This window comes from Phoca vitulina, unplaced genomic scaffold (genome assembly GCF_004348235.1).
Source record: "Phoca vitulina isolate PV1807 unplaced genomic scaffold, GSC_HSeal_1.0 scaffold61, whole genome shotgun sequence".
Classification (NCBI taxonomy): domain Eukaryota; kingdom Metazoa; phylum Chordata; class Mammalia; order Carnivora; family Phocidae; genus Phoca; species Phoca vitulina.
Window position 1 is genome coordinate 8,594,414 of NW_022589764.1, and position 14,443 is coordinate 8,608,856.

General features: G+C 56.2%; 1 protein-coding gene across 1 annotated transcript in view; it reads left to right on the forward strand.

Moving 5' to 3' along the window:
- The first annotated feature begins 4,833 nt into the window (after nucleotides 1-4,833).
- The window catches only part of KLF13 (Kruppel like factor 13), a 43,893-nt gene continuing 34,283 nt past the window's right edge, over nucleotides 4,834-14,443 (forward strand). Inside the window, exon 1 of the mRNA XM_032391254.1 lies at nucleotides 4,834-5,916. Within this exon, the coding sequence (XP_032247145.1) occupies nucleotides 5,325-5,916 (592 nt within the window). The 5' untranslated portion in view covers nucleotides 4,834-5,324. The remainder of the gene's footprint in view (nucleotides 5,917-14,443) is intronic.

Consider the following 14,443-nt stretch of genomic DNA (forward strand, 5'->3'; position numbering starts at 1 on the left):
CTGTGGGTGAGTGCTCTCACTGTCCCTCTGACATGATGACCAGCATGTTCTAGAGAGACTGCTCCATCAACCTGCTGGTCCCTGGGTGCCTCACTATGGGCTAATAGCATGGCCAGAAATAAAACTTTGAGATCTGCAGGTTGTTTGTTCTGCAGGATGGCCCAGCCTCTCCTGACTGATACAGGGATTCTATCTATCGTACCTTGTGAAGCGGTGTTCCCAGAGCTTCTGACCTGCTCCATCCAGCTTTGTCTGGTCGCCCTCTGTGCCCGCCACCCCCCTCCCCCCAGTGGAGTGCTTCCTGGACCACATGCCTCCCTCTTTGTTGATGGAACTCTTCATTTTGGAAGCATTATCTCTGGTAGCTTCCTACCCTGAGAAAGGATGCATGGAAGGTAAATTTTGTGACCTCGTGCATCTAAAAATATTTGGTTTGTACTTTGTCTGGGTGAAGATGGGAAAAATAATTTTACTTTAGGTTTCCCAAGGCTTTGCTCCTTGCCTTCTAACTTCTACTTGTTGCTGTGGAGAAGCCCACAGACATTCTGACTCCTGACAATCTCGATGTGACCTGCTTCTATTGTCAGGATATTTTTTTGTCCCCATTATTCTAAGCTTCAACAGCAATCTGCTTTAGGGTAGGGCTATTTTTTCCCAATGTGCTGGGCTCCCTGCGGGCCCTTTCAGCACACATTCTTCAGTAGTGGAGACTTTTCTTGGATTAATTCATTGATGACTCCGCCCACCCCTTGTGTTTTCTCTGATCATTCATTCAGGGTTCCTGTTATTTGATCAATGGACTTTCTGGATGGTCCTCTAATTTTTTTCTCTATTTCCCATCTTTGGCATTCTTTTTTGCTCTACTTTTTTTTTTTTTTAAGGTTTTATTTATTTTAGAGAGAGAGCACAAGCTGGGGAGGAGCAGAGGGAGAGGGACAAGCAGACTCCATGCTGATCACGGAGCCTGACACAGGGTCCGATCCCAGGACCCTGAGATCATGACCTGAGCAGAAATCAAGAGTCAGACGCTCAACTGACTGAGCCACCCAGGCACCCCTTATTCTACTTTCATAGGGATTTCCTCAACTGGTTTTTTTCCTCTCTGCTATCTTATTTCAAATTTCCAAGAGCTTTGTTTGTTCTCTGAATGTTTCTTTATATGTGTCATGCCTTCATGGGTTGCAATATCTTAATTTCTCTGATGACATTATTAGTAGTTTTGTTGACGTGGACTTCTCTCTGTATAGTCTCTGTTTCTTCCAAGCTGCTTTAAAAAAAAAAAAAAATCCATTGGGGGCTTTAGATTTCATGATACAAGGCTTTCCTGAGATGCCAGGTCAGCTTTGGCGGCCTGTGAAAGACTGATTAGAAGCCCTGTACACATGCATGGGGCTCATTAACAGCGGCCTTTCCTTTGGGTGATCTGGCTTAGTCGGGCAACCACAGATACCAAAGAATTTAGGTATTTCCCTTGGCCTGGTCCTGATGCCCCAGAAAAGACCCTTTGTCTCCTGGCTCCTGCAATCTGAAATGCCAAAAAGGGGGCAAGGGTTGGTCTCAGCATCCAATATCTGTAGGTTCATTTAGTCCCCCCATTCCTATTATGGCACCTCTGCTGTCAATTACGCCTGGTATCTCTCAGTGCGAGATGCTCGCTTATACTTTCTTTAGATAATAACCATCCAGTCTTTTGTCAGGATAGGGACGGCTGCACGGAATTAGGGAGGGGATCTGGGCAATTCAGTGCTTCTTAGCCAGGCTTTCCAGCTTCTTCTTAGGTTAGCCTCTCATTCACACTCACATCCAGGGGTACCTAGTTCCATCCATTCATGAACCTTCTGGACATTCCAAGGTTTGTTCCTGGCTATCATTTCAGGATTTCATTTTCTCCGGTCTGCTAAGTATTGTAGCTTCAAAAATTGTGTTGTTGTTACTTCCTCCCTTGCTCTCCCCATCCTTGACAATTTCTGTCTTATAACAAGCAAACTTACTGTTGTTTCAGGAAGCTCCAGAAATTAGAGTCAGTCTACCACCTTTACCAGAAACCCCAGCCATGTTTTCAGTCTTGTACCTCTTTACTCCGTAGACACATCTCCATCTACTTGTTCTCATCTGATCTTCCCTACTCTGCTTTTGTATATTCTGTTCCTTCCATCTGACACTTGATCCCCACCCACTCTCATATATATAATGAGCTACCTCTGCCAGAATCCTATTTAGCAAGAAAAGCATGGATTCATAGCTCTGGGAAGAGAAATGAATCTCTGGATACTGGAACATACTTCTACATGGTAAAGGCTGCAGAGTCTGAGGCTTCCTTTCTTTTTTTTTTTTTTTAGAAATAATTTTCCTTTTTTTTTTTTAAACGATTTTATTTATTTATTTGAGAGAGAGAGAGAAACAGCATAAGAAGGGAGAGGGTCAGAGGGAGAAGCAGGCTCCCTGCTGAACTGGGAGCCCGATGCGGGACTCGATCCCCGGACTCTGGGATCATGACCGGAGCCGAAGGCAGTCGCTTACCAACTGAGCCACCCAGGTGCCCCCGAGGCTTTCAGTGAACAGTCATCAGATGGGTGGGAAACCAGCCAAGGGGCTGAGTTTTGCATCCGGAATGCCACAGGGCACAGCTGAAACCCTTAGGGAGACTGCACTCAGCACTCATGGGGAGAGGCCTAGGGACTGCTTTGAGCTATGGATGGGGGTGGGGTTTGTGGCAGTGCAGGGGACCCTTGACCCAGGCTGGCCTCCCCTCATGCAGGGCGGGTGTCTTATCCATGGCTGTGGCCCAATGCCTAGAATAGTGCATACCCGTAGGAGGATGGCCAGTGTATGTGCAGGTGGGGGTGGGGGGGTGGGTATCCCAGCAGGGGTCATGGAGAAAGCCAAGAGATGTGGTATCTCAAAGACTGGGGCAGAGTCCCCCACTCAGTCTGGAGAGGAATAGAGAGGGGATGGGTGCTGGTAAGTCCGTGTAGGGCCAGCTCCATCTTTAATGAAGTGACTGATTGTGGCATGCAGTGGGACTACAGGGACATTCTGAATCATTATTTGGTCAGAACACAAATCTCTTAAATGTCATCAACACAATCTGCCTGACAGAATGATTTCTTCCTGCCAGGAGATCCTCTTCCAGGGACCTGACCCAGATGGCCCTTACAGAGCCCACCCCAGGGAAGCACACCTGTGGTCTTCCCAGAGGGCACCAACTTGATCAGTGAGAGGGAAGTTTAGGGTTTCAGTGACAGACACCCAGGGCGCTCAGTCATCCGCGCCAGTTTACGGTTCGCCATAGCATGCAACAGAGAACGTCTCTCTCAGTTCCTTCTTCGTTACCTGGAAAGACGTTTTATCTACCCAGGCCTCAAATTAATTTGCTGAGAAATGGCCGCTCTGAATTTTGTGCGCAGGATGACCTCGCCCCACCCAGCCCCCTTCTCAGGTCCGCAGGCTCCCCTCGCGGTCGGCGGACACATGCAAACCGTCCTTTAAGGCAAACCAGCCAGGGGCTCCCGTCCCAGGCCTCAGCCTTCCGGTGCAGGGGCTGCCAGCGAGGGTCCGGAAAGGGGCTTGCGGCGCTTGATTCTGAGGCAGTAGGAAGTTATGTACTGGCCTCTCCAGTGATGGCCTAGGCCTGTAGAAGGATGGTGGGGCCGAGGGGATGGGGGGGGGGGGCGCCGGTGAGAGTCAGGGGCAAGTTGGCAGGGCAAGGGCCAGGAGTACACGGGCTGGGCGCAGCGGAGTGTTTCCTTCGGGAGGCCCGGACAGGGGGTGGGTGGGGCGCGGTGGGCGGGGTCCTCGCAGCTGGTGGCGTTTGAAGCCTTCCCCACCGCGGTGGGAGAGGGGCAGCCTGGAGAAGTTGGCAGCTGGCCTGGGGCGGGGAGGAGGAAGGGGCCCCGCGTTCCCCGAACAGCGGCGCCGGCTGCACCAGCACGTAGTTCACTCTTGCAAGCACAGGACGCGGTGGGCACGTCACCCACGTTGCCAGGTTAACCACCAGCCCGGAGCCAGTGCGGCTCCGGCTGACCTAGGCTCACCGGCAGCGCGATCCCCTCCGGGTCCCCGGCCGCCCGGGACCAGTCGGGGAAGCAGCCGGTCCTTCCTGCGGGAGCGGCCCCGCCCCACCCGTGACCTCGCTCCCAGCTGGGCCGCAGGGAGGCCCGGAGCTCAGCAGAGGGAGCATGGAGGGGGCGAGCGGCCTGCGTCTCGAGGCGCGGCCACCTAGGAACCCTGCAGCGGCGGGGTGCACGGGGAGTTGTTCCGCCCCCAGCCAGGCCCGCAGCCCCGCGCCCAGCCGAAGCGGACACGCCTCCTCGCCGTGCAAACGTCGCTCTGGAAGGGAAGAGAGAAGCGGAGGCGAGCCCCGCCGAGGCGCACCCATCCTTGGCGCCCCTCACAGGCGGGGTGGAGGGACAAAGGGGCGCCCTCCCGAGCGCTCGCTTCCACTCCGGGGTTCGAGGCTGTCACCGTACAGAAGACTCGGCAGGAAAATGTCCCGCGGGTTCCCCGCTGCTAGGGGGGTAGGGTGGGGTGGGGAGCGGTCCCCTCACAGCCACGCCCCGGCCCACCGCCCTCGGACGTCCTGCGTCAGCGTGCCCGGCTCCCGGCTCAAATTTCCGCTCCTCCTCCCGCCGGCCAAGAGGGCACGCCCATTGGCGCGCGCAGGCCCCAAGGCCCGGTCGGCCCCCCTGGCCGCCTGGATTGGTCCGACCGCCTACCCACGAACCTACGGCGTCCGCTCCTGTCCTAGGCCACGCCCCCTCCTCAGACGCGGGCGCGCGACCGCTCTATCCTGACGAGGCGCGCTCTAGGATCCCCGCCCCCTCCGCGCGCGCAGTTCCCCGCGGCCGCCGCCGCCGCCTGTAACCTGCGCCGCCAGGATGTGGCTGGGGGCTGACGTCGGGTCCAGATGTGGCCCCGGCCCCGCCCACCCCCGGGGCCGGGCCGCCCACACCGACCCGCGGCGCGCACGGCGGCTGTCCCGCCTGCCACAATGCGCGGCGAGGCTGCGGCCGCAACTTGGCGAGGTAGTCTCTAACGTCGCTGCTCGGCATCCCTAGGACAGTCCGCCCCTGACGCCGCGCGGGGACCCCACTGGCCCGCGCCCCCCATGCGCTCACTCTTTGGTGCCCGGCCGGGCGGGCGCCGCGCGGACGCGGAGCCGCGCGGGTGACGGCAGAGGCGGCTGCGCGCCCAGCCCAGCCCGCGGAGAGGGCGCGCCGCGCCCCCGCCCCCCGCCCGCTCTCGGGAGGCCGTGGGTGCGGATGCGCCTCTGACGACTCGCAGCCACCAGCAGTGCCGCCGGCCCGCCGGCCGGAGCCCGCAGCATGGCAGCCGCCGCCTATGTGGACCACTTCGCCGCCGAGTGCCTCGTGTCCATGTCGAGCCGCGCGGTCGTGCACGGGCCGCGGGAGGGGCCGGAGCCCGGACCCGAGGGCGCGGCCGCCGCTGTCGCCGCCACGCTGCCCCGCGTCGAGGAGCGCCGCGACGGCAAGGACAGTGCCTCGCTCTTCGTGGTGGCGCGGATCTTGGCGGACCTCAACCAGCAAGCGCCGGCGCCCGCCCCGGCGGAGCGCAGAGAGGGCGCCGCGGCCCGGAAGGCGAGGACCCCCTGCCGCCTGCCGCCTGCGCCGCCACCCGCCCCCGAGCCCACCTCCCCCGGCGGCGAAGGTGCGGCGGCCGCGCCCCTCAGCCCTGCGTGGAGCGAGCCCGAGGCCGAGCTCGAGGCGGGGCTGGAGCCGGAGCGGGAGCCAGGGCCCGCGGGGAGCGGCGAACCCGGCCTCAGACAAAGGGGCCGGCGGGGCCGAAGTCGCGCCGACCTGGAGTCCCCGCAGAGAAAGCACAAGTGCCACTACGCGGGCTGCGAGAAAGTTTACGGGAAATCCTCGCACCTCAAGGCGCACCTGAGAACTCACACAGGTCAGTAGGGCCGCCCGGGCGCCCCGAGCGCGCGGACGGGGACAGCGCAGGCCACCGGGCCACGCCCCCGGAGCTGCCGGCGGGGCGCGAGGGGCGGTCGGGCCGGGAACGGTCGGGGCCTCGCCCCTTCCCCCGCCACACGGTCCTGCGGTCGGCCCCGCGCGCCGAGCGAGGCGGGTCCGGGAGCCGGGAGCCGGCGCCCGCCCGGCGACCGCGCCCCCGCCGGGCACGCCCCCTCCCCGGGCACTCTCGGGCGGGGCCGTGGGGGCGGATGTCGTCATCTGGGCTGCGGGCGTAGGCCCCGCGGGGGCCGGGGGGCGGCGCGGGCAGGTGCGGGCGAGCTGGGTGGGGGCCTCGCGTGCTGCTCCGGGAGATGGGCGGCGGGGGCGCCCCGGGGCCGCGGGGGAGGGGTGCCCTCGCCCCGGCCCCTCCCCTGCCGGCCCCTCCCCCGCCGGCCTAGCGCGCGCTCGGGAGGGGAGGGACCCGCCCGGCCCGGCCCGGGCGAGCGGCGGGCGAAGTTCACGCGGGGACAGGGCTCCCTCCAGCCACTCGGCACATTCTTCGCTCTCCTCTTCCTGTAATTTTTCCAGCGCTCTAAGGTTTAATTTGTCGAAACCAGAGCCAGCAGCGGCCGACGCGGGTGGCGGTCCGGGTTCTCGGCCGGAGGCTCTTTGTGGGAGCCCCGCCCATCCGGCCAGCGGGGGCGCGCCCGACCCTAGGGGGCTCCTCGGCCTGGGGGCGCTTTCACCCGCCTAGTCCACAGCCTATTCCTCCGCGCCCCCTTCTCCTCCGCCCTGCTCTCACCTGCCGGGTGCCGGATGCGTGCGGGCGGCACCTGCACGGGGGCGGTCGGTCTCAGAGGACCATCGCCTGACCCCCAACCCCCGGGCAGCCGTCCCCTTCGCACGGGCCCGGGACCTCGTCGTTGGTTGTTTTTCGTTTTCTTAAACACAAAGGTGGGATGCAACCTTTCTCACCCAGTTTGGTTTTAAAGAATTGTGTGTTTTTTCTGGGTAACTCTTCTGTTACACTTAATTCTTCCACATTTGGAGCAGGTTAAAAACCCGTATAAATACAGTTACCTTGATACCAACGATTTAGACTTCACATTTATAAAACAGTACAGAAACTGGTTACAAGACTGGCTTAAAAACTGCAGTCTTCAAGACCCTGGAGCTGAAAGACCCCCTTCTCCTGGTATATTTGGAACTGAGCTGTCCCGAGGTATGCAGGTGTCAAAGCCAGCGGATTTCAGACAAACCTTTACCTCGGAGGCTGCCCACGCGGTTTTCGTCCCTTGCTGTGGGCGCCCCAAATCACGTGGCTGGTGGTGGGGTCGAGGGTGAAGGCGGGGCCATTTCTATTCATTTTGAGTCAGAATTAAGGGTGTGTGGACCGAGATAGGGGGTGGGGTTAGTGTAGGGATGTTGGTTCAGCTTGGGAACGTTACTGCGAGGGTGGGTGTGGCCGTGGAGGAGGGGCCAAACTAGGTTGGGTTCCTGGAGCACCCAGATTACCGGGGCGGGGGCAGTGCGTGGGGCGTGGCTCGAGGACTGCCTTGGGGGGCGAGGCCGGCACTGGACCGGTAATTTAAGGATTGGAAACTTCGTAGCCTGTTTGACTGTGGCCTTCCAGCGGGCTAGCGGGGTTCGAGAATTGCGGAGGGGCTGGCTGAGGGGCGGGGCTCGCTGTCATGGGCGGGGCAGGCTTGGACGGGGGCCGGAGCTGGAGGATAGCTGGTGGGTTGCCTTGCTCCCTGATTCAGGCTCTAGTGTCTCTGATGGGGTCCCTTGGCTAGAGGATTGGGCAGAGGCGTTGGGAACCCGGGCCTCCCCCGGTGGGGTGGAACCCAGTCTCTCTGGGGTGCTTTGAAACCCTAAGCAGGCAGAAGAGGATGGACCACACTGGCTGCAGTGTGCTGGGTCTAAGAGCAGGGAGGTGGCCTTGCCCTCCAGGTGAGCCCTACCTCCAGAGCAGATGTAGACCTCCAAGTCAGGAGTGTACGGGGTTCCTTTGGGGCCCTTGGAAATGTAGATTTCCAGGTCCCAGATATTCGACCTTCCGCCGAACACAGTTTTAGTGGTGCCCCAGGTGAATCTGATTATGAACCAAGAAAACCTGCCTCTGGAGGGTGTCTGGTTCAGCCTCAGGTGGAGAGCACCTCTAGGGAGCCCATTTCCAGCCTGTGCCCAGGTGTGCAGAACATAATTAGCTGGTGTTTATAGAGGAGACAGGGGTAGCCCACAGGCCACAGTGGGTGACCAAGAGGCCAGGCTACCCTGGGAAGACCTGAGCACCAGACCTTGGTTCTGAGGTAGCTGTGGTTTGGTTTGTGGGCTTCCAGCAGCTTTCTGGGGGGTCCCTGCCGGCAGTGGTTCAGGTCATGCCAGGCCTTCTACTCCAATAGGAACTGCCACCACCACCACCCCACCCACCCATAGCGATGTCATGGCAGGGGGTGAATATCAAAACCCCTTTAGCCAAGAAGGCAGTTTACAGCTTGCTCTGTCTAGCCTTGTGGCCAAGGACGGGTCCCCAGACCTCCCTGCAGCTTGGTGATGTCTCCCCTGACCACTTGGAAGATCTGTGGGAAATGAGGCTGTGAGTTTGAGAACCCTTTGGGAAGTACAAGGCTCAGCCTTGACTCTGGGGAGACCAGGCCCTCCCTGACTCTGCTGTGATCTCCCACCCCCACTCCCTGCCCGGCTGAATGCAAAAGAGCTGCTTGTCCTGGTTAGTTGTGTGCCAGTCTCCTGGGGACTGATTACCCTGTCACATTTAGGTAATTGTTGATGTTATAGCAAACACGTGATGAAACAAAGACACTAACGTTTTTGCAACTCAACCCACTTTTTTTTTTTTTAAGCCACTTATTTGGCTAGTCAGAACTTCCCAGTCCAGATCTGGGAATTTGCTAAGTCTTGCCTTGGGGAGTAGCAAGACCAGGAACGTATTTTCTTGGAGGCTGAAGGGCTTTGATGGCTTTGATGTGAACATTCAGGACTTTCAGAAGGAAAGGCCTAGGGCCCTTTGAGGGCCGATCTTCCCCCTGAGCCAGCCAGGCCCTTCACCTGGAGATTCCTGCTTGTTGTCTGGAGTGGTGGGGCTTGGCAGGCCCCCAGCAGAATGGTCACTCAGCCTTTCTTGGCAGAGATGCCTTGAATACATTCCTACCTATTTGTTCCCACAAAGAATTGTTTCCAGAATGCCTCTGTGCCCTGCTTTCCCTGCAGCCCCGGGAGCTAAAACATCCACTCGCTAGCTGCCTGGGCTGGGTCCGTATCAGCAGCTCTGGGGGCCTGGCTGGAAAGGGGGGCACTGTGCTGTGCACGGCTCCTCCCTCCTGCAGACCTGGACGAGACACATCCCTGGTCACCTGGCCCTCTTTGGGGTGGGGGTGGGAGTAGAGTAAGATTGCATTCTCTCAGCCATTTCCTGTAATAATTTGGGTGGGGTTAGTTGGAAGTTTATCTTGAGCCACTGAACAAGGGATTTGATCATGAATGAGATTATTGGGGCAGGGTATTTAGGTTCCCTCCCCCAACACAAACTCTGGCTGTAGAGCCTGGTTTCCAACCACACTGCTCTCCTGGCCCCGTCGCAGCTGCGTCGGACCGGCAGCCTGTCGAGTGGAGGGTGAGCGGCTGGGGTCTCTTTTACCCAGGGCGAAGCCAGGCTGGCAGAGAGCCAGCACTTTGTTCAGGATACATGCAGGCTGGCAGTTCCCGTCCCTGCTCGCATGGTCCCGGGCTGCCAGCGGGCCTGGTTGTGAAATTCTTCAAACAGCGCAGAAGCGAGTAGACAGAACGTGTCCGCCTTGCCTTCCTCTGGCTAACCACTATCACCGCATGTTGGTGTGTCCCTTTCCAGACCCTTTTAATGGATTTGCATTATGCGTGCGTGTGCGTCCACACAGACATTTGAAAAATACATATGCAGGATCGTAGCGAATACATTCTACCACAGGCTTTTGTTGTGTGCTTGTTTAATGAGGCCCCTTCGTTCTTTTTCCTGGCTGCGTGGTATTCCGGGGGGGGCCATGAGGCTGTGCCAGACATAACTGGTGAGCCTCTCACCCGTTGGAAGGATAGCTGCGTTGCCTTTCCCGTTTTTCATTGTTCCGTGCCCGCAGCAGTGGGCTCTGGTGTGGGTCTTGGTGCGGAGGGGCTGGCATTTCTGTAAGATTGAGCCCTGGCAGGGTTACCGACCGTGGTGTAGAGAGCAGTTCAGTGCACTGTGGAGTTACTATGTTGACTTAAAAGACACATTATGTTTTTAAAGGAAATAGATGGAGGTCTTGGTCTCCCCAGTACTGAGGTTCCTGCTGTGTTGCTGCCTTTTTTTTTTTTAAACTTCTCCCAGTTCTCCTTTTGCACATGTGCGATCATCATATTGAGAACATTTAAAACAACACTAACAAAACCACCATTACTCTCTCACGCCTCATGACCTCCCACTGTCTTTACTTGGCTTACGTTGTGGCCCGGCCCGGGTGAGGGCTCAGCCCCTGTTGCAGTTAGGTGTGCCCACCCCAACCCCCACCCCTGTGCCTCCTGGCTTATTGGCCCTGGGCACGAGGCTGGTGTGATGCCATTTGAAACTCTCCCTTCTCTGGCTAAAAGAGGGCTGGAGCCCCTCCCGTGTGAACAAGCTGATAGCACTACACTTCACTTAACCACAGGTCCTGTGGGGGGGCTTTGGATGTGGAACACCAACAGAGGTGGCATCCTGCCCCTTCAGAGTCGGTGCTCTGAAGCGCACTCACTGAACTGAGCTGCGACAGCCCAGGCACGGTTAGGACCTGTTTGCTCTGACCTTCCTCTGAGTCCAGTTGGTGGTTGGGTTCCTAGATGTAGCAAATCAAAAGGGGAAGGGGGATATACGTTGATAGCGGCTACAAGCAAGGAAGGAAAGAAACCAAGTTATTAATATGTATACATCTGTATATGCATGTGTACTTAAATATATAACTCAAGAAACCCAACAAAACCAAACAGCACTGGAACAAAGGTGGGGCTGTTAGTGGAGGGGCACGTTGTCCTGCCCAGTAGTCCCTGAGGCCCGTGTTCTGTCATAATCGGCATTTTATAACAGTGATCTTGAGGTATCAGGGCACTGTTAAAGTGTGTCTGGTTTGTGCTTTAAGAAGCAGTTAAACTAATTTTTGAAATGAAAACTTCTAGAATGACATACTCGGCTCTCACAGTTGTATCTAATGCTTGTAGACTGCTTGCTAGGGGCTGCATGGTTCTGTTTGCATTCGTCTCCAGTAAGCTGTTTCATCTTCCCAAGGACCCTGTGAAATAGGCACAGTCTTCAAATAAGGATGCCAAGGCTCAGATGGGTTAAGGAATCTGCTCAGGGCAGCACAGCAAATGAGGGGGAAGCTGAGGTTTGTGCCTGGGCAGCCACACTGCTGAGTTCGGGTATACCCGCTGTGCCTGACTGCGACTCCTGTCTGGACCTGTGTTCTGGGGCATGACAGGTGGGCTGTGCCTCATGGTATTAGAAGCCTGCATGTCCCCAGCACACTGCTCCCCCCCCACAGATTCCCATTCTGAAATACAGTGAACACTCAGACGTTCTTCTAGACTCATCAGTTAAACATTTTGTCACCCTCTTTTTATCCTTTTTTCCCTTCCTCCTTTTTTTCCTCTAAGTACTGTATTTTGTCCCTTCCCTGTCTCTCCTCTTTCTTTAAATAGTACGTATTATGTAATGTGCAGTCCATATTCAGTCTCCCTAATGATTCCCAAAATGTCCCTTATAGGATGCAGGATCCAGTTAATCACACATGGCGTTTAGTTGGCCTGTCTCTTTAGTTTCCTGTTGTCTGGAGTAGTCCCCTATCTTGTGGCCTTTTGTTGCATTGGCATTTAGGGATCCGGACCAGTTGTCTTGTAGAATATCCCGCAGTCTGGATTTGTCCAGTTGCTTCCCCCTGATTAGGTGCAGCCTAAACAGATTTTGGTCAAAAACATGACCCAGGTAACGTTGGGCACTTCCATGCACCACCATGGGAGCGTATGATGTCAGATTGCCCGGGTGCTGGATCACATCTGTGGTTAAGGCAGTGTCTGCCAGGTCTCTTCACTATGAAGGGACATTCTTCTCTCGATAATAAGTAACCAGTAGGGTGACACTTTGAGACTGGGTTTTTGGAGGGTTAGGGTGCTGCTGGGCCTGTGTGTATAGCCAGGTGCCTGGCTGGTGCAGGGGCGGTGTCTGGTCACCTTTATTCAGCCCCCTTCGATCTGGTCCACCTGGTAGGTTTCTGCTGCTTCTTCCAACTTCCTTGACTGGACAAGCACTGGGATTTCTGGGTCCTGTTGTTGGGAGTCCTTTTAAAGTCAAAGGATAGCTCAGCCAAGTCTTAGGTGCTCCCTTTCCAGATAAACAACACGCCCTAATTTTACTTTGAGTGAAAATGTTTCCAGATGGTATTTATAGCCTTTTTTTTTTTTTTTTTTTTTTTTTTTCAGTTAGCCCACCAGCACCCTGGCTCTGTGGCCACAGGTGACCCATCCCCCAGGCCTGAGTAGGGCCTGCAGCCAGTGATACCCTCAAGGTCCTGGTGGGTCTCTGCATGCTTTCCAGAAAAGAAAAAATATTGATCTAAGTCCACACACCTGAGTCTGTTTTACTTCCCTTTCATTAACCCCAAGTGGGATTATTTTCTTGAGAAGTCAGCTTCCCATCAAAATGGAATTAAACTTTGGAGTGTTCTCTCCGGCTTGGCAGTTTCGAAGCAGCTACTGTAGTGGGAATGGGATGGGAGGGTAGTGGGGGTTTGGGACCCTGAGCTCAGAAGGCCTTGGCCCCTGCTCTCAGTCAATATAATGGAGACTTGAATGCTAATTTTTTACTTTGTTGGCAATGATTTGACACTAGGCACTTGATGTAAGACAAATCCTCACCCAACCAAAAGCTCTGCCGTTTGGCTACACACACACACACACACACACACACACACACACACACACACACTATCCTGGATTCTGGTTCATTGGTTCAGTTTGATCTTAGAATCCCCCTAAACCCCAGATTCCAGCATCTGGATCAGCTGTGTGCAAGTCAGGCTTCTTGGAGGCATGGAGTTCCCTCAGCTGAAAGTAGGCCGTGGTAAAGAGACGGATCGGCTGCCTTGCCAACCCCCTTGCCCCTCTCAGTGCCCTAGCACTGAGTGCCTTCTGCCCAGCTCCAGTCCCCCTCCTGCCCGAGGGCCTGGGCGTCGTCACTGTTTGCTGTTGGGTGTTGTGTGCATGGTGGGAGCAAGTAGCCTTGACCAGTCCATAGTTTTAACTAACATCATTCTGGACAAACAGAACAGAGGGTACAGGTGTTTTTGGGGGGAGGTAACGTTGAGCGGGGGGGTCCTGTTTATTGTTCTCCGTATTTGAAGTTCATCACACAAAAACACTTGCTAACCAGGAACTTGGCCACACTCCGTGGCGATTGGCCAGTCTGTCCCAAGGTGACCTGCTTGGGAGAGCGCTGAGGCTTGATGCCTCAGATTAAATGTCCCTGCTCTGCTGCCACAGGGGCGTGGCCTTCCCCACATGGGTGGGTGACCCATGGTCCCTGAGCACAGGGTACAAGCTCGTCTCCTTGGAGCTAGAGTCCAGGGTACATCGTGAAAGAGCTTTGCAAGGAATGGGGGCCCAAATTAAAAATCACTTGCCAGGGAGCACGTGGCTTGGTGCCTGCATCTAGGGCTCCCAGGAGCTTCTGGAGGTGGGCTTCTGGCACCTGCCTGTCTCCTGCGAACAGTGGCCAATTGGAAGGAAGCTTGGGAATGGGGAGAAGATGAAGTGGGCTCAGAGGAGCTCGGGAGCCTTCTTGCCTCCCACCCAGGACCACCAAAGAGACACGGAGGGACATCAGCAAGGTGATGGCCAGGCAGCTTGGCCCGTGGTCAAGGTCCCAAGTTGGGGCCTCCTGACACTCTTGCCTTAAGTAGACCTGAGCTCATTCTCCTCACGTATGTGTAGGATCTATGATATAGGCTGGAATTTCCACCCCTGTAAACTCCTTCTCTGAGCTTTTTTACTTGTCTTTAACTCTTTTTAATGGTATACATGTTCATACACAGAGGATCAAGGGAACTTGGTTTGGGGCTAGAGGTAGAAGTTAGTTAATGGCAGATCAAGAATAGAGGTTTTTGCAAGGAAGTATTGGGAAAGAGAGGAAACAGAAGAGGCATTCGTGAGCTTAGAGCTCCGCCCTTTGAGGGGGCGGCGCCAGGCTTCTAGGTCTGTCCTTGGCGCCCAGTGATGTTTTGCCTGGGCCATCAGCTGGGCTCATTGTTCAAAACCGTGTCTGGGATCAGGGGAAGGGTCTGGAAACTGGTGTTGGCACTATGAGTGCACCTCAGACATCTTACCAGTAACAAACTCCAACATATTTTCATTGAAAGAGAAATAATAAATGTGAGCTAATTATAAAGTTGCCATTGTAACAAGTGCTGGACAGTCCAGCTCCTTAACAGTCTCTCTGTTGTCTTAGTTAACACTCTGCAGTCTGCTTC